The sequence below is a fragment of the Eubalaena glacialis genome, chromosome 3 (genome assembly GCF_028564815.1).
Source record: "Eubalaena glacialis isolate mEubGla1 chromosome 3, mEubGla1.1.hap2.+ XY, whole genome shotgun sequence".
In the NCBI taxonomy this organism is placed as follows: domain Eukaryota; kingdom Metazoa; phylum Chordata; class Mammalia; order Artiodactyla; family Balaenidae; genus Eubalaena; species Eubalaena glacialis.
Window position 1 is genome coordinate 88900867 of NC_083718.1, and position 24287 is coordinate 88925153.

Genomic DNA, 24287 nt, shown 5'->3' on the forward strand with positions numbered 1-24287 from the left:
TCCGGTATGCAATGTCTGCCTTGGTTTTTAAGCATCTTTGGTACAATTTCTTCCAAGGATTCACTGGTGTGTTGTGTGAGGAGAACATCGACAACTGTGACCCTGATCCTTGCCACCATGGCCAGTGTCAGGATGGAATTGATTCCTACACCTGCATCTGCAATCCAGGGTACATGGGCGCCATCTGCAGCGACCAGATAGATGAATGTTACAGCAGCCCTTGCTTGAATGAGGGTCGCTGCATCGACCTGGTAAATGGTTACCAGTGCAACTGCCAGCCAGGCACATCAGGTAAGCCCATGCTGTATTTCCTTTGGAGTTTTCACTGTTTTTCAGAAACAATTTATGCAGATGTCTCAGACTTTCTTGGCATATGCTTAGATACCTAAAAAATAGTCTTGATTCTGAGAAGCTCAGCCAAAGCCACAGCCAGAAAAGTCTCAGAGGCAGATGGCTCTAGCCAGTAGAGAAATTAGAGACAATAGCTTTGCAAAGCTGATGATTTTGTGTATGTGTTTTTCATTAAAAGGAGGCACACCACTTCAAAAAATTGAAATTATTATTTAAAATTGAAAACCATCTTGCCTTTGTGGCTTGATTTGATTGTCTTTTTTTCTTTAACCTCCACCTCAATCAGGTTAATGAAGTTGGTCCTCCCTCCCTCCCTCCCTCCACTTCTTCCAATAGTTTTACCTCTGTTTCAGAGTCCAGTATCTTTCATGTGACACTTTTCTCCTGATATTTTTCTCTGGTGGGCCTTGGCCATTTGGCGGGGGGGAAGCTAAAGGAGAGGAGAGACTTTGCAACACGTTGCATTGTCAGTTAGAATGCAGAGCTGCCATTTCCCATCCCAAGTTCCTTGCTGTTTCCTGACTCCAGTTGAATGACTGCTTGTTAGTCGTGAGGGCGTGCTGCTCCTTGCTGGGGAAATGTTGGATTGTTTTCTCAGGCAGCAGCATTTCACAGGTTTCAGTAGATCCTGTTTTATTTATTCGAGGAATAATTACGGTCACAACTGTGGTTAATGGACAGAGAAGTTCTGTGTCTCCGATCAAAGGAAAATGTATTAGTGGAAGATTAACTAGTGTGTGCCTTTGTTAGAAGGGAGCCTGCCAATACGAGGAGTGATTTATTGAGAACTCATTTTACATTTAAGGAAAATGGCCTATGTAGGGGGCAGAGGTGGGGGAGGAGGTTAGCTGCCCTCATTTCATCTTGTTATTTCCAAATCCATTTCATCAAACTTGTCAAAGGCCTGGTCTTCATTCAGGAACTCGTACATGCCAAGTTTGAAAACAAAGTCCTTTTTGAGTTGCTCAAGCATACGAGAAACATCCCATGCCTTCCCAGTTGAAAATGCCTTCCCCCTCCCCACGTTTAGATAACTCACTAAAAGAGCTGAATAGATCTTTGTGAAACCTTCCAAAAGCAATTTGCTTCCGGGCTGGTCCCCCGACATGAGAAATTGCAGTACGAAAAGAAATTTGAGAGATTTACAAGCAATTGAATGGATGCCTTTAGAATGGTGGGGCTGTTTTAGGCTTTGCTGTCGTTCCTGTTACAACAAATGTACCGGACACCTGGGTGAGTGGTGGGCTGGCAAGCACTTTGTTTTCTCTGGGACTGTATCATTATGCCGGGTTGGGTCAGGTGTGTTCCCTGGGGGGGACAGAGAAGTCAAGGTGAAAGTAGCTGTCAGTGAGAAAGGCAAGCAGTGAATATCAGTGGTGTGCAGGCAGCATAGAGAAGGAAGGCCCTGGTTCTCTCAGAAAACTGCCAAATCCATTCCTGTGGCTGTTTGGAGAATTAAAGCAAAGAGATGCAGGCAGCATAAAGAGATCTTGGCCTGTAATGGGTGGAGAAAGACCTGGCATGTACCAGGAGCCTGGGTGAAAGGATTCATTCAATCAATCATTATGAATAGACTCTCGAGTTCTAGAATAAGAATCCACAACCCATTCATAATATAGTCTGAGTTGGTAGATTGGGGTTTGGATGAGTGTGTGGATAGAGGGATGCTTTACAATTTGCTGGTTATAATTGTGGTTTCTCACTCACTAAGTACTTAAAGTGCAGTACACTACCCAGAATCACTTTTGATGCCTTTTGATCACTTTTGATGCCTTTGATACCTGTGATCTTAAGTAAGTTTTTTGGGGTTTCAAGTCACAGAAACCACCTTGACTAGCTAAAAGAATCATCAACAAACAAGCAAACAACAACTACAAAACAGACAAGCAGAAAGAATTTTGTGAAAGCACACAGAAGTATCTCACAGATGCCAAGTGAGAATCGAACAATGAGGCTTTGGGGGGATGAGCAGGAAGTAAGGGCCACATGCAGACCATAGGTCACCCGGTTCATGTTGCAACGTCTCAGTGAGATAATCTCATTGGCCCAGCTTGAGCTGGGTGTCTCTTCCTGCTAGAATGAAACATGGATTTGGGGGCAGAGTCACATTGGACCGCCATGGCTGTTTGGGGCCTGCCTTGGTCCATTGTGAGTAAACAGGGATTGTCAAACAAGGGCTAGACACATCTCCTAAAGGCATCCATTTGTAATCAAGGAATATTGAAGCCTTGCCTTATCTGTGGCTAGTAAGGCAGTATAGCCTCATTAATCACAGAATGACCAGTATGGTGTGGTGAAGTGTATGGAATCCAGAGAGCTGGGTTCACATCCTAACTGTGCTGACGCAATTGTGCAAGTTCGTGATAAAATGGGTGTAACACAACTTGATTTGGCAGTGGAGTGAGGAGAATAAAGTTATAGAATGTAGGAGGCAGAGTACTTGGCTCATGATAATGGCCCAACAAATTGTTAATATAATAATTATTATCAATAAATATTAATATAAAGTGTGAATGAATAAAAACTATGGCATTTTGTTGTGGAAGTTTCGTTTATTAGTTTATATCCTAATTATCAGGCTTTATTTTTAGACTTTTTAAACTACCAAGATATTCTTCTACTATGATACCCAACCACATCACTAAATTCATGTTAAATAAATAATGAAATGTCATGAGTAGTTTTAGAGAATAATGGTAACAATCGTGATTGGTGTATCTCTACTATTTAGTTACCCATATCTACAATTAAACCTTCCTAAACAGAGCCAAACTCTACCATTCATCTGAGGAACAGACCAGGAGGAAGGCAGCATACCCCAGGAGGAAGTTACCAGACTCTTTATCCTGAACTTTAGCCCATCACAGGGACAGTCAGTATCGAGCTTATAGTAGTAGATACAAGTTCCAGAATTCTAATTTTCATGTGAAAGCTTAAATTTTATCTTTGGAGCACAGTATCGTCACAGTTGTTTTCCTTGAAATGGCAGGTTTATTTCTCTCACTTAATGTTTGCTACATACTTAGGTCTGAATAGCCCTGGTTTGTCTGTCAGTTGTTCTTTCAATTAAAATGGGATTCCATGAAAAAAGCAATTGTTTCAGTTCAGTACTCGAACAATCACACAACTGCTTTTCCTGGAGACAGCTCTGAACGTTGGCATGCCACAGAATTGCTTTATGTATATTTTCCATTTCATCACACAGAACAGTAGAGGTATACTCAAGGGTCAAGGTATAATCAAATTATAAAGTTAATAATTTTGACAGCTTCACCAAAGTCATTCTTAAGTGAAACTGTCTTTTTGTTTTGTTTTAACTGCGTATATGGAGGTGAAGAATAAAAAGACCACTAGTACAATTTGGTGCCACTGCCTTGATTCCTGTTAAGATGCCAGCAGTCCTACCCCCATTGCTTTTGCATCATTAGTGCAAATTCCAACACAATGAAAACAACAAATAGTGGCTTAGTATGGTTAATATAATCATTTTGACCTCATGATGCCCCTGATGGGGTCTGGAGGACTGCACTTTGAGAACTGCTACTTTCCTGTATTCAGGGTTGGCTGGATACTCTTCAGATTTCTTAACACCTAGCATCACAAGCAGAGATCATTGGTATTTTCTGTGCTAATATTGCATGGTTTCTCTTTGCTTTCATCTTTGCAGGTGTTAATTGTGAAATCAATTTTGATGACTGTGCAAGTAGCCCTTGTGTCCACGGAGTCTGTATGGATGGCGTTAATCGTTATAGCTGCGTCTGCTCACCAGGATTCACAGGTAATGCTCCTTTTTGTTGGGTGACTCCTCCCTCAGCCCCATCAGTTTGGGAAAAGGACATCTAAAGGAAAATTACTTTTCAAATATTTCCTATTTCTTTGTCTCTTGGAAAGTTGGAAGTTTGTTTCTGTGCTTCTCTGGCCCAGTTTTCTACTTACAGGGCTTCCCTAAACTGTAACATGAAACTTTTCATTAGTTAGGGTTTTTAGGCCATGTGTTTATAACTACCTGAAAAGAATTTCTTTTCAGACTTGAATTATATAGCTTTTAAAGCCACCCTTATTTTTCTACACTTAGTAATGAATACTTTCTGTAAAGGCAAGGCCAAGGTAAAATTCTATGAAAACACTAAATGCTTTTTTCTGAGTACTTCCTCTTATGGAGGATTGTTGGGTAAGGCCAAAACTTGGGAGGATCAAACTATTTTTGGCTAGCACAGAGAGGTTTTTTTTCTCTCTAGGAGGAAGAAGGTAAGTGACTAAAATAAAATTGGTTATAATTCTTCTTAAATTATAAGCAGCTAGAACATTTATACACACACCATGTGTGCACACACACAAACTCACATGCATCTTCTCTTTTACCTCTTTTGTTGCTAATAAGATTACCTTTATCTTTTACCCTCCTGATCAAAAAGTGCTAGAGGTTACTGAGCCTCTACTGAAGGCTTTTACTGACACATCCGTTTGTTAATGGCACCATCAGAGAGCATATAATGTGCCTGTCCCATTCTTTCTAGACAGTGCCACATAGAAGCAGGCACTTACATAATGATGTTACCATTTAAGAAATACCATGTGGTCATTTGCAACCAATGTGAGAAACTTCCCATGGAGTTCTTTAAACTATGATGTCAAAAGGCCATCAGAGCCAAGTGAAGAGATACCTCTTGCTTGCCGGAAACTTACCTCTCTCTGTATTTCACAAGACTTTGCACTGCTTGGTGTGATTGTGGACATGAGAGAGGAATGTTTATGGCCCACACGGGTCACCGTAATCTCTGTTCAATGGAAGATAACTCAGAAGACAGGTGTGGTGAAAGCTCTTATATCTAGTGCCCAGCACTGCTGGTATAGCCAGACATACTTCTGTGTCCTGAAACGTGTTACTCCAACATTAAGTGACAGCCAACTGAATACACAAAAATTCCTGCTAGATAGAATGACATATGCATTTTTCAAGGCCTTGTTTTGAGCTAGGCATTAAATTAAGTGCCTAACCTCATTGAATTGTCACTGCTATTATTATCTCTACAGTATTGATGAGAAACCCAGAGCTCAAGAGAGCTTAAGTAACAGTACTAGTGCACTGTGGCCAGCATTCCACCCCAGGGGGTCCTACTCTAGAGTCCGTACTCATTCTCACTTCACTGGACAGCCTAAGTAGGTGCCTGCTGTGGTTTCTTTTTACATTTGTAAGTCTTAGACTGGTCTTAAATTTTTTGGAAATGTCAGTGAATCATATGCTCTCTCTTTTTAACATTTAGCAAATCAGGAAGGTCAAAGAGGGAGGACATAGGCTAAAAATATTCTAAAATAAACTTAAGGTGTAGCATGAAACTGCATAACCAAGAAATGGAATGTTTTGGTTACTGGGTGGTACCCTGTTCTTGGAACAGTTTTCTACGGCTGTTTTTCCTATTTGTTTTTTTAAGTCAGTTGCTGAAAATATCAGAGACAACTGTGATATATACTCATGACCTGTAAATATGAGGTGTTTTAGTCTTGCCTTTGTTTTATTTTAATACTACTATTTTTTAATTACAATTTTAATAACAGCTTGAACAGATTTAAGGGAGGGTTTTTTTTTTTTAAGACTAGATTCTCTGTTCTCTGCAGACCTCTTTATACTAAATGATTGAATAGGAAAAGTAAGAAATCATGTGGTACTTCTGTAGAATACTTTCCAGTTTTATAAATTACTTTTTCAGTTTCACCTTGATGTCCATTATTTTGCTGACTTCTTATAACAGTCCATGAAAGTACATAGGTTGGATATGAAACCAAAAGCACAGGTTAACAAAAACTAAAATAAACAAATGGGACTACATTAAGCTAATGAGCTTCTGCACAACAAAGGAAACAATAAGTTGAAAAGGCAACCTACAGAGTGGGAGAAAATATATGCAAACAATGTATCTGATAAGGGGTTAATAATCAAAATATACAAAGAACTCATATAACTCAATAGTAAAGAAGCAAATAATCCAATTAGAAATTGGGCAAATAACAAGAAAAAGAATTCTGTAACTATGTATGGTGACAGATGTTAACTAGACTTATTGTGGTGATCATTTTTCAATATATGCAAATATCAAATCATTATGTTGTACACCTGAAACTAATATAATGTTCTATGCCAATTAGAGCTCAATTAAAAATGAAAACACATTAGTCAGGAGTAGCTATACCCAGTTTTGGAAAATATTATTGGAAAATACCCAGTAATTTCCAGATAGAGGATATTGGCAATGTTCACTCCAATTCTCAGAGCTACATGATTTAGCCACAGACTGATTGTATTTTTAACTTGTAAATCATTATTTGTATTTTGAAATCCAGTATCATCTGAAACAGGTGAGGTTTTGAAAGCTTTACCGTCTACCAAACCCTAGTGATTTTCAAATAGCATTTGAAAGGCTAATCATGAGTAGCTACCAATATAGCTAATCCTCATTACAATGTCATTATACAACTATATAAAATCACCAAAATACAATTTAAAAAATAGATACGAGGTTTACAGTCTTGTCTCTCTCTAAATCTCTTACAGTATTTTCTAATCAGGAGTAAGGTGTATAAATGTTTATAAATTATAAATTTATAAATGTTGAACATGCAATTGCTTTTGGTTCTCCAGCCCTTAGTCAAGCGAATAATGGCGTATCCTGAACAGGCACACCGCTAAGCACAAGGAGAGTGAGGAGCACTGAGTTGTGGCAAAGGTGGTAGAAAATGAGATCATGCCTTTACAAAGATTTAGAGTATGATCCGGAACCCAGACTGCATTCATCAGAAACAGTCAAAAAATGTATAAATGACGAAGGAAAACAAATGTTTAGAATCAGGGGGAAAAATGGGCAAAGGACCTTCTGTTTCCAAAGAAGACATACAGATGGCCAACAGGTACCTGAAAAAGATGCTCAACATCACTAAGCATCAGGGAAATGAAAAAACCGTCGTGAGATAATCACCTCACACCTGAAAGAATGGCTGTTCTCAAAAAGAGAAGAGAGAACAAGTGTTGGCAAGGATGTGGAAAAAAGGGAATTCTTATACACTGTTGATGGAAATGTAAAATGGTACAGTTATTATGGAAAAACAATATGGCAGTTATCAAAAAATTAAAAATTGAATTACCATATGATCCAGGAATCCCACACTTGAGTATATATCTGAAGGAACTGAAATCAGTATTTCGAAGCGGTATCTGCACACTCATGTTCATAGCAACATTATTCACAGTAGCCAAGAAAGCAAAACAACTTATGTGTAAATCAATGGATGAACGGATAAAGAAGATATGTTGTGTATATACAATGTGATAATATTCAGCCGTGAGAGAGAAGGAAATCCTGACATTTGTGACAACATGAATGGAATTTGAGGACATTATGTTAAGTGAGATAAGTCAGACGGAGAAAGACAAATACTATATGATATCTCTTATATGCGGAATATAAAAAAGCCAAACTCATAAAACCAGAGAGTAGAATGCTGTTTACCAGGGTCTGGACTTGGGGGTAGGGGATTGGGGAGATATTGTTTAAGGGTACAAATTTGCAACTAGTAGATAAATAAGCTCTAGAGATAGAATGCATAGCATAGTGATTATAGTCAACAGTACTGCATTATAAACTTCAAAATTGCTAAGAGTAGATATTAATTGTTTTCACCCCCCCAAAAGAAATGATAGTTATGTGAAGTGATAGAGGTGTTAGCTAACTCTGTGGTGGTAATCATATTGCAATATATAAAATATATCAAACTAGCACATTGTATACCTTAAACTTACACAATGTTATATGTCAGTTATGTCTTAATTTAAAAATTAACAAAACAAAGAAAGCAGATAGGGAAGTTTTATTATCCTCATTTAACAAATAAGGCAACTGAAAGAGCTTGATGTGTCCATGGTCTTAGCTAGTGAGTCACACTGCTAGGACTGTGAGTTCCCAGAAGGCAGGGACCTCCCTAATTATCTTTTTAGCCAGCATTTTCTAAAACAGTGTCTAGCACAGAGGGAACACCTAGAAAATGTTGCTGAATGAATGACCAGAATCACATACGGAACTTCTGACGTCCAACACCAGACTCTCGAGTCTGGACTATACCATGCTTTCATTCATTAAATACTAATTTTTTGGGCACCTACCTACAAGATAAGAAACATTGGTTAATTTCTCATTCAGTAGTTACTGAGCCCAACAAGGCACAGAACCTTATGCTGGGTGTTTCTGATGCTGGGGTTTCTAACGCTACTTTAAGCATGGGACCTTGCTAGTGAAGCAGCTGTCGGTCCACCAAGTAGACTGCACAAAGAGGCAGTTAACCCTCTCAGCTAAAGATGACTTGAAAATTGATTCTGCAAAGAGCTTTAAAAGCAAATGAAGGAAATGTGAGAGGAGTGGCTTCTGAGAAGAGTCTTCCCAAAAAAAGGACAGAAAATGAAAAGGCTTTTTCCTCTCATTCTCCACTGGATTGCAGGCTGAGGATAGTGCTCCAGTTGAAGAGTTCTGGCTCTTATCTTGGTGCCAGTGGCAAACACCAAAAAAAAAATCAGAGGTTGAAGCTAAGAAAGTAGTATTTTAAAATAAGTTATTAATAAAACACTTAAGAGGAAAATAGCAACTACTACCAGATTATGGGTTTTTACCTCAAGAACCACCAATAATGGTTTAGAGAGCAGTGGAGGGTGAAAAAATGTTAATGCCCATACTTTAAAGGGGTGTGTATCTATTTCATTTGGAATTTCCTGTTCTAAATGCAGGGTTGCTCTTTCTTAAATGAAAATGCCTGTTTTTATCTAAATGAGAAAATGGTCTTCTTAGAAATTTATAAATTCCTTCATAGCAGTTGCTTGTTGCCACTCATTTACAGAATTATGGGTTATTTTAAAATTTTATATCATTTTGGAATATATAGTTAAATCTCATTTATTCAAAACTTAACAAAGCAAAACTCTTACGTAACTGGCATACTTTATTCCACTTAAAGAAATAAATGTGAAGTATGTTATAGCAGACATCTTTTCAAAGTGCAGTCTTGGATATGTTTTAGAGGAAGAACATATTCAGTTCAATTTCATATATTCTGAACATTTACATTATTATTTGATGATAAACTACTAATAATTATCTACATCAGAGTTTCTCAAAATGTAGTATTTGAATCACCTACATTATTTAAAATGTGGTTTTGGGGCTCTAAGGATCTCCTTTTAAAACAAGTACTTTTAGCAACTCTTTTTGCACATTAAAGTTTGAGAACCACTGGTCTAGATTGAGAGACCCTGGGTGGTTTTCTCAATGATCAGAGAACAATAAAATTATGCTTAGAATACTCTTCTTCCTGAGGCAGAAGATGGATTAATACAACTCTAAAAGTGAAAGTTAAATGGCTTTTCTTTTTAACCAATTTAACCATTAAATTAATAGTCTACTCACGAAATATTCCTGTTAATTGAGATTTACCATATATGGAAATGTAAGAGATTGACTAACTGAAAAAATGAATGCAGTAAACCAGCTGAAAGCAGTGATAAGGAAAGCTCCTTTGAGAGTATTCCAAGCAGCAACAAGAGGAGCGGCCAACCTTGGTAACATTTGATGTTCTCTTTGAATCCTTGTAAAGTTTCCCCATTTCTAAGATGGAGTGAAGAAATGCATGTCAAAACAGTACAACACTGTTCCAGCATTTTGTTAGCTTTATTATCAAAGCACAGTGCCCTTTGCTCCTTCCTTGCATGGCACTAAGTGCTGTTGTATGTCTTATTCCTTAAGTCTTGACATGCGGTGCCCAAGGCATCTTATAGCCTATGAAGATGAAGGTATCAACACAATAGATCTCATAGGTCTGTGTCTATTCCCTAAGCATTTTGTATTTGACAAAAACTGTCTCCCTTCTCTACAGGGCAGAGATGTAACATTGACATTGATGAGTGTGCCTCCAATCCCTGTCGCAAGGGTGCAACATGTATCAACGATGTGAACGGTTTCCGCTGTATATGCCCTGAGGGGCCCCATCATCCCAGCTGCTACTCACAGGTGAACGAGTGCCTGAGCAATCCCTGTGTCCATGGAAACTGTACTGGGGGCCTCAGTGGGTGAGTAGCTGTCATGTATTAACAGTTTCTTATTGACTTGTGTCAAGCCAGTTGAGTTTTAGTATTGGCCATACCCTGTAGAAGTCAGTCAGGACTTGAGCTGAGACTTCGCTGAAGATTTTGGTAGTCTGCGTCATAGTCTTCCAAATCGCCACTTCTTCTCTACCTTCTGTGACTGAGTAGGTGGAAAATAAGGAGGAATGTCTCTTTCCTCATGTGGGTAGTCAGCACATGGGAGGAATCCAGGGTAATTTTATGAGTCTTTGGCAATTGCACTTTTAGTACTTATTACAAGATTGAGTTCTGAGGGATGTTCTATTTGATTTTCCCTCCTGCTTAAAAAAAAAAGCCCAACTCTGTTCTATCACGGTACCAGTGGGTGCCACTGAAGTAGATCTGGTCTCAGCTAACTTTAGACATGGTCCTGATGAAATGTTCACAGTTCGCAAGCCCCTGAGAGTTGTATAATGTGTTGGTAAGTAATTTTCTAGAATCACAGAGTGTGATGTTAGGTTCCATGAGACAGTCGTGTACTCTTGCTGTGCTTGCCAGAGGACAGGACTCTGGGCATTACCGTTTGCCATGCTTACAACAGGTGAAAGAACAAAGAGTGTATTTAGAGGTAAATAGGAAATCAAGTTATTTCCAAGATGAATTAACTCAGTATTCCTGTTTCAGAGTATAGCAGCCTTCAAAGAATCCCAACCCATCTACTTTTTTTAAAGGATCTCCAGACTAGGAGGCTATTATCTCCTGATACCACATTCTAAGTGCTAATGATGTTCAGATTGTGAACAATGTGCATATATTTCAAATACCTTCATTTTTGTTCCTTTTCCTGCTCAGTACCCTCAGTGCTTTCTGGGGGCAGGGATTCAGGTCAGAACAAAGCATGGTCTCAGAAGTCAGACATCCCAGGAGCTCTTCAGAGTGGCTTAGTGTCTCTGATAACTACCCTACTTCCTGGGTGTCTGTTTTACACCAGAAACAAGTGATCCTAAGGCTTGTGTTACTTTTAGTTTATATAGAAGAAAAGAAACTGCAGATTTATCTGTGTTAATGTGTCTTTCAGATTGTCCTGATTTGTTGTACCAACCACTGTTTACATATGAAAACTCACTATACTTACTTAGTTTCTCTAGCATCTTTGTGGGCCAGGAAGGTATGTTTACTGAATGCTCCAGATGGGCCCACATGATACACATGGTGACCCAAGTATAGGTCCATAGAGGATCAGAAATGAGATTAGCTTACCCAAGAGTTCCTTGGTCCTTCATTTTTTCAGAATGGTGTATTTCAACTATGACTCAATTGTACATTCATCCCCCAACAGTAAATAATTCTGTCTTCTTTCAGATACAAGTGCCTCTGTGATGCAGGCTGGGTTGGCATCAACTGTGAAGTGGACAGAAATGAATGCCTTTCTAATCCATGCCAGAACGGAGGAACTTGTGACAATCTGGTGAATGGATACAGGTGCACTTGCAAGAAGGGCTTTAAAGGTGAAAGCAGAAGTGCATATTTTTATCTCCCTTCTCTCTCTGCCTTTCTGTTGGTGCATATGGCTTGACTCACTTCTTCCTTTCCCTTTTTTCCTACTCATTCATATAGAAAACATAATTTGAGTACTTAATATTTATAGGGCAGTTGGGGAATAAAAACATAAATAGATTTATACATGGATTCTATTTTCAGACTAGCAGAGAGGTGAGTTATTGAAACAGTACCATTTAAGGTGAGCAGCTAGAACTCCACTTATACAACTTTGGACAGGTGTTCTAATTATAAGCTCCAGTGTAGGCTTGATTCTATGATAATTCGAAAGAGATATTGGTAGTAGAATGAAAATTTTGTTTTACTGTAATTGTAGCAATAATATCGTGGAAGAATCCATGTATTTAAAACCTTTCCAACAAATTCTCTTACACATTAAGATATTCTTAGATGATACATAGTCACCTGTGGCCTTCTGGAAAAATGCGTAATAGTGGGTATTGTGTAAAATCACGTTTTGAGTTGTCTCTGTTGTGTTTCTCCCATTGCTTTTTTCTTAGATACTCAAGAGAGAGAAACCTGTGGGTAAATCATTCACATGTGTACTTCGCTATCCATATGGTCACTGATTTCACCTCTCAAAAATTGTGCCAGGCTACTGTAATACATCAGTATGTTTCAGTGTCACTTTATTTGATTACTTGAAAATTTTCTGAGACCATACTTTAGTCAGTAATTTTCTGACATTCAGATATATTACATCTGCAAAGAAACTTATAGATTTAAAAACACTTTTATTCCTTTGTCTCATTGAGACTTGCTGATCAACAAAATCAAAATCAAAATGTAAAGTCCAAAGTTGTACGGCTATTGAGTAGCAGAGTACAGTTTGAACCCAGACCTCTGTACTCCTAGACCATCATTTTCTTTTGTACAGTGCTGTAGTTCCTCAGTTTTAAGGCTCTGTGTCAGGCCCTACTGAAGGTACAAAGGCGTGTGGCATTTGGTACAGTCCTGTCCCCATGAATGCTTCCTTACTTTTCTCTTTTTCATAGTGGGAGTAGATTTCGTGTCTTGGATCAGGGGAAACAGCTTTGTGACTTCAGGAAGCCCTACCACATCAATGGTAGAGACTGTGCGTTTGAAAGAGTGGGCATAAATCAGAGGCTTTGATTAAGTATTTGAATATTTTATCCCTTGATAACTTACAGGCTGTTTTTAAGCCCTGACCAGATACTCTGTATAGAAAGAGCTTCTATTTAGATGTAGCAGTAGGTCTTTACCCTAATGAACTTCATGGTCCGTAATGGAGAAATCAGTTATGTTTGGAGGTGCATTAGACTTTCAAGCTATTAGAATATACTGTTCTTCCATTCATTTTTTGATGGATTAAGCACTTTTTACTGACTGACTATGTCAGGGACTTGACACTGAAATGAATGAACAGGAGTTCCAGTGGCCTGAAGAAGTTAATGCAATTTCTGAGGTGTTTAACGTTTACCACTGAGAGGATTGCTTAGTAACTGAGATAATGAGGAGGGTAACAAAGTTTCACTGTCTTTGGTGTTTCCCCTTTTCTGTGTACAGGCTATAACTGTCTGGTGAATATTGATGAATGTGCTTCGAATCCATGTCTGAACCAAGGAACCTGCTTTGATGATATAAGTGGTTATACCTGCCACTGTGTGCTGCCATACACAGGTGAGTCCTGCAAGTGCAAGGACCAGAAGGGTTGCTTGGTCTTGCCTTGTCATTCCAAACCTCTGGGTCTCAGAGATGGGGTCTGTGGGGCAGTGATGCCACTCTGAGGAATCACTCCCTCGTCACCATTCCTGCCTTCACTGACTGGGTCTTCAGCTCTGAGAAAACACTGTGGCCTCTCTAGATGCAAGTGGTGGGGAAACTCATTTGCTGCCTTTATTTTTTAGGGTTTGAAAATTTTTTTAAATTATATATGGCTGGAATTGATACATAGCTGATGGCCTAGTCATTATTTGAATGGACCCAGAGTCTCTATGGCCTGTGCTCTTAGTCTGAGTTTTGCTAACACAACAACTACCACTTATTGGTCATTTACTATGTGCCAGACACTTTACATACTTTGGATTATTTGATCTAGTGCTCACAATAATTCTACAAAGTATTTAGAAGTTCCTATCACCATTTTATACATGTGGAAGCTGAGGCAAAGAGAGGTTACTTGCTGAAGGTCACATAGGTAAGTGGTAGATCTAGGATTTGTCCCTAAGTCTCTCTGAATCCAAAGCTTGTCCTCTTGTCATTCTTCTCCTCCCGTTCATTGCCACTGCATCTTATTCAGAGAGGTACTACCCCTTGGATGGCGATCGCACACTCAGAAGACATGGGTGTGACTTCATTGCATATCAGGTGTTCTTTGTTTCAGGTGGTATTCTAGGAGTGTGCTTGGACGTTTCTTTGTAGTCTCCTGCCTCATTACTGCCATCTTGTGATTGGTTGTATTTGTGTGGCCATTTTCTTCATCTGTGGGGAACAAAACAGAAACATGGGCAATGACTTTGCATGTTTCTCCAGCGCATAGCATGCAGGCAGGAGCGTGGCTGAGTTCTTGCTCCCCTGGAGTCTTAAGCTGTTGATTATAGCTGTTGCCAGTGACTCTAGGCTGTTTGGAGTGGCAGAGTGGCCAGAAGCATGCCTCTGTTACCTGAAAGACTTGATACTACATTGTTATCTTTGCCACCTCTTTAGAAGAAACATTCATGCAGGGAAAGTGCATTTAGCCAGCCTGACTGATAAAATCAAAGTTATCGGAGATCCCTAGCTATCCCCAGACAGACAGTCTAAATAATGCCATTTCACAGGGATAGTGCTGATCACATTTGTTGGTACTGAGCAGATGGTCTCACTTACAACCATAAAGACTGAGAATTGATGGCTGTAGGGAGATATAAGCAGGTGTCACTATGCTCAGGCACATTATAGACTTACCTGAATATGACTAAGGTGCACAGATCATCTTGAAAATATTTGTCTTCTTGCTATTCAGATACTATAAGAATATTTGACTAATGCTGGCTGTTGGTTTTTCTATGTATTAGGATCTTATTAAAAGAATTTACTACGTGTGAATTTTGAGAAATTATATTAGACTGAAAACCTATGCAGATTAAAATTTCAGTGCTAAGTGTCACTAAGTGTTCTAAGTGTCATTGAATTTGGCCAGCATGAAGGGAACTAGGCAACGTTGCCTTTCCTTGTGAGCCATTATTCTGACCAGACACATTAAAAACTGGTTAGGGATATTGATGAAAATTTGTGGTAATATTTTTTTCTTTCTGAATACAAAATTTTAGGATAAAATTTTAAATTAAGTTAGTTGTAATTTGACTTTATTTTGTTGAAGTATAATTGATTTACAACATTATATTTGTTTCAGGTATACACTATAGTGATTCAGTATATTTAAAGATTATACTCCATTTAAAGTTACTGCAAAATAATGGCTATATTCCTGGTGCTGTACATTATATCTACGTAGCTTATCTATTTTATACGTAGTAGTATGTATCTCTTAATCCCCTACCCCTATCTTGCCCTACTCCTCTTCCCTCTCCCCACTAGTAACCACTAGTTTGTTCTCTATATCTGTGAGTCTGTTTCGATTTTGTTATATTCATTTGTTTGTCTTGTTTTTTAGATTCCACATATAAGTGATAACATACAGTATTTGTCTTTCTCTGTCTCATTTCACTAAGTATAATATCCTCTAAGTCCATCCATGTTGTTGCAAATGGTAGAATTTAATTCTTTTTTATGGCTGCGTAATATTCCTCTGTGTGTGTGTGTGTGTGTGTGTGTGTGTGTGTGTGTGTATCACATATCACATCTTCTTTATCCATTCATCTATTGATGGATACCTAGGTTGCTTCCATATCTTGGCTATTATAAATAAGGCTGCTTTGAACATTGAGGTGCATGTATCTTTTTGAATTAGTGTATTTATTTTCTTCAGATATATACCCAGGAGTGCAATTTCTGGATCATATGGTAGTTCTGTTTTTAGTTTTTTGAGGAACCTCCATACGGTTTTCAATAGTGGCTGTACCAATTTACCTTCCCACCAACAGTGTACAAGGGTTTCCTTTTCTCCACATCTTCACCAACATTTTTTATTTGTAGACTTTTTGATGATAGTCATTCTGACAGGTGTGTGTTGTAACTTGACTTTAAAAACAACTTTATCTCCCTTTTTAAAAAAAGTTTATTGGAGTATAGTTGATTTACAATGTTGTGTTAGTTTCAGGTGTACAGCAAAGTAAATCAGTTATACATATACCTATATCCACTCTTTTTTAGGTTCTTTTCCCATATAGGCCATTACAGAGTATTGAGTAGAGTTCCCTGTGCTATACGGTAGGTCCTCATTAGTTATCTATTTTGTATATATTAGTGTGTATATGTCAATCCCAATCTTCCAATTTATCCCGCCCCCCACTTACACCCTGGTAACCATAAGTTTGTTTTCTACATCTGTGGTTCTATTTCTGTTTTGTAAATAAGTTCATTTGGCCCCTTTTTTTAGATTCCACAGATAAGTGATATCATATGATATTTGTCTTTGTCTGACTTACTTCACTCAGTATGACAATCTCTAGGTCCATCCATGTTGCTGCAAATGGCGTTATTTCGTTCTTTTTATGGCTGAGTAATATTCCATTGTATGTATGTACCACATCTTCTTCATCCACTCCTCTGTTGATAGACATTTAGGTTGCTTCCATGTCCTGGCTATTGTAAATAGTGCTGCAGTGAACATTAGGGTGCATGTATCTTTTCGAATTATGGTTTTCTCCAGATATATGCCCAGGAGTGGGATTGCTGGGTCGTATGGTAGTTCTATTTTTAGTTTTTTAAGGAACCTACATACTGTTCTCCATAATGGTTGTATCAATTTACATTCCCACCAACAGTATAGGAGGGTTCCATTTTCTCCACACCCCCTCTAGCATTTATTGTTTGTCGAGTTTTTGATGATGGCCCTTCTGACTGGTGTGAGGTGATATCTCATTGTCGTTTTGACTTGCATTTCTCTAATAATTAGTGATGTTGTGCATCTTTTCACATGCTTTTTAGCCATCTGTATGTCTTCTTTGGAGAAATGTCTATTTAGATCTTCAGCCCATTTTTTGATTGGATTGTTTTTTGGTTTTCTTTTAATTGAGCTGCATGAGCTATTTCTATATTTTGGAGATTAATCCCCTGTCAGTTGCTTCATTTGCAAATATTCTCTCCCATTCTCAGGGTTGTCTTTTTATCTTGTTTATGATTTCTTTTGCTGTGCAAAAGCTTTTAAGTTTCATTAGGTCCCATTTGTTTATTTTTGTTTTTATTTCCATTACTCTAGGAGGTTGATTGAAAAAGATCTTGCTGTGATTTATGTCAAAGAGCATTTTGCCCATGTTTTCCTCTAAGAGTTTTATAGTATACAGCCTTACACTTAGGTCTTTAACCCATTTAGAGTTTATTTTTGTGTATGGTGTTAGAGAGTGTTCTGATTTCACTCGTTTACATGTAGCTGTCCAGTTTTCCAAGTACCACTTATTGCAGAGACTGTCTTTTTCTCCGTTGTATATTCTTGCCTCCTTTGTCATAGATTAGGTGACCATAGGTGCATGGGTTTGTCTCTGGACTTTCTATCCTGTTCCATTGATCTGTATTTCTGTTTTTGTGTCAGTACCATACTGTCTTGATTACTGTAGCTTTGTAGTATAGTCTGAAGTCAGGGAGCCTGATTCCTCCAGCTCTGTTTTTCTTTTTCAAGATTTCTTTGGCTTTTTGGGGTCTTTTGTGTTTCCATACAAATTGTAAACTTTTTTGTTCTAATTCTGTGAAAAATGCCATTGGTAATTTGATCGGATTGCATTGAATCTGTAGATTGCTTTGGGTAGTATAGTCATTTTCACAATATTGATTCTTCCAATCCAAGAACATGGTATCATCTCTCCATCTGTTTGTGTCATCTTTGATTTCTTTCGTCAGTATCTTATAGTTTTTTGAGTACAGGTCTTTTGCCTCCTTAGGTAGGTTTATTCCTAGGTATTTTATTCTTTTCGATGTGATGGTAAATGAGATTGTTTCCTCGATTTCTCTTTCTGATCTTTAGTTGTTAGTGTATAGAAATGCAAGAGATTTCTGTGTATCAATTTTGTGTCCTGCAACTTTACCAAATTCATTGATGAGCTCTAGTAGTTTTTCAGAGTTTTTTTTTTCCTTTAGAGTTTTCTATGTATAGTATCATGTCATCTGCAAACAGTGACAGTTTTACTTCTTCTTTTCCAATTTGGATTCCTTTAATTTCTTCTTCTTCTCTGATTGCCGTGGCTAGGACTTCCAAAACCATGTTGAATAATAGTGGTGAGAGTGGACATCCTTGTCTTGTTCCTGATCTTAGAGGAAAAACTTTCAGTTTTTCACCATTGAGAATGATGTTTTCTGTGCATTTGTCATATATAGCTTTTATTATGTTGAGGTGGGTTCCCTGTATGCCCACTTTCTGGAGAGTTTTTGTTGTACATGGGTGTTGAATTTTGTCAAAAGCTTTTTATGTATCTATTGAGATGATCCTATGGTTTTTATTCTTCAATTTGTTGATGTGGTGTATCACATTGATTGATTTGAGGATCCTGAAAAATCCTTGCATCCCTGGAATATATCCCACTTGATCATGGTGTATGAGCCTTTTAATGTGTTGTTGTATTTGGTTTGCTAGTATTTTGTTGAGGATTTTTACATCTGTGTTCATCAGTGATATTGGCCTGTAATTTTCTTTTTTTGTGATATCTTTGCCTGGTTTTGGTATCAGGGGGATGGTGGCCTCATAGAATGAGCTTGGGAGTGTTCCACGCTCTGCAATTTTTTGGAAGAGTTTCAGAAGGGTAGGTGTTAACTCTTCTCTAAATGTTTGATAGAATTTGCCCGTGAAGCCATCTGGTGGTGGATTTTCGTTTGTTGGAAGAATTTTAATCCCAGTTTCGATTTCAGTACTTGTGATTGGTCTGTTCATATTCTCTATTTCTTCCTGGTTCAGTCTTGGGAGATTGTACCTTTCTAAGAATTTGTCCATTTCTTCCAGGTTGTCTGTTTTATTGGCATACCGCTGCTTGTAGTAGTCTCCTATGATCCTTTGTATTTCTGTGGTGTTCATTGTAACTTCTTTTTCATTTCAATTTTATTGATTTGAGTCCTCTCCCTCTTTTTCTTGAGGAGTCTGGCTAAAGGTTTATCAATTTTGTTTATCTTCTCAAAGAACGAGCTTTTAGTTTCCTTGATCTTTGCTATTGTTTTCTTTGTCTCTATTTCTTTTATTTCTGCTCTGATCTTTATGATTTCTTTCCTTCTACTAACTTTGGGTTTTGTTTGTTCTTCTTTCTCTAGTTGCTTTAGGTGTAAGGTTAGATTGTTTATTTGAGATTTTTCTTGTTTCTTGAGGTAGGATTGTATTGCTATAAAATTCCCTCTTAGAACTGCTTTTACTGCATCCCATAGGTTTTAGATGATCGTGTTTTCATGGTCATTTGTCTCTAGGTATTTTTTGATTGCCTCTTTGATTTCTTCAGTGATCCCTTGGTTATTTAGTAACATATTGTTTAGCCTCCATGTGTTTGTGTTTTTTACAGGTTTCTTTCCTGTAATTGATTTCTAATCTCATAGTGTTGTGGTCAGAAAAGATGCTTGATATGATATCAGTTTTCTTAAATTTACTGAGGCTTGATTTGTGACCCAAGATGTGATCTATCCTGGAGAATGTTCCATGTGCACTTGAGAAGAAAGTGTATTCTGCTGCTTTCAGATGTAATGTGCTATAAGTATCAATTAAGTCTATCTAAGTCTAATGTATCATTTAAGGCTTGTGTTTTCTTATTAATTTTCTGTCTGGATGATCTGTCCATTGGTGTAAGTAGGGTGTTAAAGTCCCCCACTATTATTGTGTTAACTGTCAATTTCCCCTTTTATGATTGTTAGCATTTGCCTTATATATTGAGGTGCTCCTATGTTGGGTGCATATATATTTACAATTGTTGTATCTTCTTCTTGCACTGATCCCTTGATCATTATGTAGTGTCCTTCCTTGTCTCTTGTAACAGTCTTTATTTTAAAGTCTATCTTGTCTGATATGAGTATTGCTACTCCAGCTTTCTTTTGATTTCCATTTGTATGGAATATCTTTCTCCATCCCCTCACTTTCAGTCTGTATGTGTCCCTAGGTCTGAAGTGGGTCTCTTGTAGGCAGCATATATATGGGTCTTATTTTTGTATCCATTCGGCCAGTCTTTGTCTTTTGGTTGAAACATTTAATCCATTTATATTTAAGGTAAGTATTGATACGTATGTGCCTGTTGGCATTTTCTTAATTGTTTTGGGTTTGTTTTTGTAGATCCTTTCTTCTTCCTTTCCTCTTTTGTTCTTTTCTCTTGTGTTTCCTGCCTAGAGAAGTTCCTTTAGCATTTGTTGTAAAGCTGGTTTGGTGGTGCTGAATTCTCTTAGCTTTTACTTCTCTGTAAAGCTTTTGCTTCTCTGTAAAGCTTTTGATTTCTCCATCAAATCTGAATGAGAGCTTTGCTGTGTAGAGTATTCTTGGTTGTAGGTTTTTCCCTTTCATCACTTTAAATATATCATGCCACTCCCTTCTGGCCTGCAGAGTTTCTGCTGAAAAATCAGCTGATAACCTTATGGGGGATTCCCTTGTATGTTAGTTCTTGCTTTTCTCTTGTTGCTTTTAATATTTTTTCTTTGTATTTAATTATTGTTAGTTTGATTAATGTGTGTCTGGGCACGTTCCTCCTTGGGTTTATCCTGTATGGGACTCTCTGTACTTCCTGGACTTGGGTGACTATTTCCTTTCCCATGTTAGGGAAGTGTTTGACTATAATCTCTTCAAATATTTTCTCAGGCCCTTTCTCTTTTTCTTCTGGGACTCCTATAATTCGAATGTTGGTGCATTTGATGTTATCCCAGAGGTCTCTGAGACTGTCTGCATTTCTTTTCAATCTTTTTTTCTTTATTCTGTTCCACCACAGAGATTTCTACCATTTTGTCTTCCAGGTCACTTATCTGTTCTTCTGCCTCAGTTATTCTGCCATTGATTCCTTCTAGTGTATTTTTAATTTCAGTTACTGTATTGTTCATCTCTGTTTGTTTGTTTTTTAGTTCTTCTAGGTCTTTGTTAAACATTTCCTATATCTTCTCGATCTGTGCCTCCATTCTTTTTCCGAGATCTTGGATCATCTTTACTATTATTACTCTGAATTCTTTTTCAGGTAGATTGCCTATCTCCTCTTCATTTAGTTGTTCTTATAGGTTTTTATCTCGCTCCTTCATCTGCAATATATTTCTTTTACTTCTCATTTTGTCACACTTACTGTGTTTGTGTTCTCCTTTCCACAGGCTGCAGGATTGTAGTTCCTCTTGCTTCTTGTGTCTGCCCCCTGGTGGGTGAGGTTGGTCCAGAGGCTTGTACCATTATCCCCTTGATAGGGAGTTTGATTGGTGTTGTGGTGACCAGAGCTGGTCCTGGATATTGAGCAGGGCCTCCTCTTTGCTCTGTGGTTGTCACTATCCTGTCAGGGGCAGGGCCTGATCCCTAGTTGTTGGAGTAGAGGCCCCCAGATCTGTTTCTTAACTGTGTTTCTCATCTGCAGTGCAAGGTAGGTGGGACTGGAGTGCTCCCACTGGGAGAGGAGTCACTGAGTATTCCTCCTTTGGAGCTGTTCACCTGTGAATGTGCTCTTTTGTGTTCCCTTTTGCCCATTGTGCAGGCTCACAAAGTACACTGTTGTTGGCATTGCTCTTGGTCCCACTTTAACTGTGGGTATGCTGGCAGTTGGCCCTGGTGACTCTCAGGCATTGTTTTCACCAGGCCACTGGCGCAGATCCACTGAAGTCAGGTCCCAGGACTGCAGTAGTAATGAACCTGGACCCGCTGTGGGAGCTGTGGCGGCAGCTCAGATTCTGACCTGGCCCAACCTCTGTGTATGTGCCCACAAAGCCTACAGCTGCTAAAGCCAGACCCATCCCAGCTGCAAGAGCACTTGTTGTCCTTTTGGATGTCTCGCAGGCACTGAATTTAGGAAGCCATCAGAGGAGGTGTAACTCTGGGTTCGTGTAGCTGCGAGGAGAGGTTTAAGCTCTTCTTCCTTAGTCACACGGCCCCTGGGGCTCAGCTGTGGTTTCAGCCCCACCTCTGTGTGTGTTCCTCTCACTGGAGTCTGCTCCAGAGGTGGCCGGAGCACACGAGCTTGTCAGGCTGGAAGGAGCCCAGGTGGTGACGGGGGCCAGCGTGCTGCCCAGGCTGGGGTGGGGGGGATGGGGGCAGAGGAAGCGATGGCAGGGGTGTGCAAACTGCCTCCAGCCAGAGCCCTCCCTCGTGCCCGTGGAGGCAGGGGCCGCCTCACAAGGAGAGGGGCTGCACAATGGCGACCCTACCCTTTGCACATGGCGCTTCACTTCTGTGGCGGTCTGGGCTTCCTCCACAAGCATTCCTGGTTGTGGAGCTCCTCACTCCCCTCAGGCTGTCTCCTCTCAGCCAACAGCAGTCCTCTCCCCAGGTCTGCTCTCCAAACCCCACGTTCTGGCACCCAGCCCCCGTGTGCACCTGCAGGCACCCGTCTCAGGCTGGGGCGCACAGGGCTGTGGCACGGACCATCTGCATAGGTCTCACTGTGTCCTGCCTGCCACAGACCAGTTGCCGGGCTCTCCTCTGAGTCTCCAAGTCTCCCCTCCTGTCCCAGCTGATCTCCCTGCCGGTGAGGAAGCTTCCCCAGATGTGGCAACCTCTCCTCACCTTCATCTCCCTGCCAGGGGTACAGGTCCCATCCTGCTTCCTCTCCTCTTCCTTTTCCCTTCTTCTTTCTTTCATCCTACTTGGTTACGTGGGGATCTTTCTTGTCCTTCTAGGTGTCCAAGGTCCTCTGCTAGTGTTCAGCAGGTGCTCTGTGAGAATTGTTCCACTTGTAGATGTATTCCCAGTGCATTTGTGGGGAGAGGTGAACTCCACGTCCTCCTACTCCTCTGCCATCTTGGAAAAAGCCTATCTCCCCTTTAATAAAAGCATTCTTTTAATTTTTTTCTGGAGTCTTATATTCAGTATACTAAGATAGGAAATGTTGATGGGCAACTATCAATGTCATGTTGTTGATGTTGATATAAGGAGAGATGTTACTAGGCATTCAGTATTACTTCACTGTTTTCCACCTCTGATGGCCTTCTCATCAACCCCATTGCCTTCTGGAACAGGCCAACAGAGGTTTTGAGGAGTAGGAGGCTGTGTTACTTCTTCCCTGCTCATGTGAAGGTAGATCTTTGTGGCTAAGCTTCTGAGTAGCTGAATCGTAGCTATGAAGATGCAGAAACTATCATCCCTGATTGATGCAGGTTTCCAAATCCATGTAACCACTCGTGATAATCATATGAAGATGACAGCAGCCCAACAGTTGTTGAGTACTTACTCTATGTACTAGGCTCTATGCTAATAAGGACTTTGTAAGCATTTTTTCATTTAATCCACAAAAGCCTCTATGAGTTATATACCATCCTAATTCCCATCTTATTTATGTGGAAGCTCAGAGAAGATAACTTGCCTGAGTCACACTGTTAGTAATCACATCAGAGCCAAGACACAAAAGTCCATAGGTCTCTCAGATTCCAAAGCTCTTATCCATTACATTAGACCTGAATTCAGAGATCATCCTTTAGTATAGAATTTGGTGGGGTGGGGGGGAGTTTCAGTTTCCTTGGAATTTTTCTCTATAATAAACTCTGTTTGATTTACAGGCAAGAACTGTCAGACTGTATTAGCTCCCTGTTCCCCAAACCCTTGTGAGAATGCTGGTGTTTGCAAAGAGGCACCAAATTTTGAGAGTTACACCTGCCTGTGTGCTCCTGGCTGGCAAGGTAACAACATGGGAATGGGGAAACCAAGAGCCTTAAACAAAATGGTCAGGTTATCTGATGACACGGAGGACCTGGTCTTTTGAGGCTTGCCCTTTTTTGTTAAGAACGGAGGCCTGGGGCTTCCCTGGTGGCGCAGTGGTTGAGAATCTGCCTGCTAATGCCGGGGACACGGGTTCGAGCCCTGGTCTGGGAAGATCCCACATGCCGCGGAGCAACTAGGCCCGTGAGCCACAACTACTGAGCCTGCGCGTCTGGAGCCTGTGCTCCGCAACAGGAGAGGCCGCGATAGTGAGAGGCCCGCGAACCGCGATGAAGAGTGGCCCCCACTTGCCACAACTAGAGAAAGCCCTAGCACAGAAACGAAGACCCAACATAGCAATCAATCAATCAATCAATCAATCAATCAATCTTT

General features: G+C 39.5%; 1 protein-coding gene across 1 annotated transcript in view; it reads left to right on the plus strand.

Annotated features, from left to right (window-relative positions):
* The window catches only part of NOTCH2 (notch receptor 2), a 176504-nt gene that overhangs the window by 123253 nt on the left and 28964 nt on the right, over window positions 1–24287 (plus strand). Inside the window, exons 11-16 of the mRNA XM_061183611.1 lie at window positions 58–291; window positions 4019–4129; window positions 10261–10453; window positions 11810–11955; window positions 13535–13648; window positions 23756–23875. Of these exons, the coding sequence (XP_061039594.1) occupies window positions 58–291; window positions 4019–4129; window positions 10261–10453; window positions 11810–11955; window positions 13535–13648; window positions 23756–23875 (918 nt within the window). The remainder of the gene's footprint in view (window positions 1–57; window positions 292–4018; window positions 4130–10260; window positions 10454–11809; window positions 11956–13534; window positions 13649–23755; window positions 23876–24287) is intronic.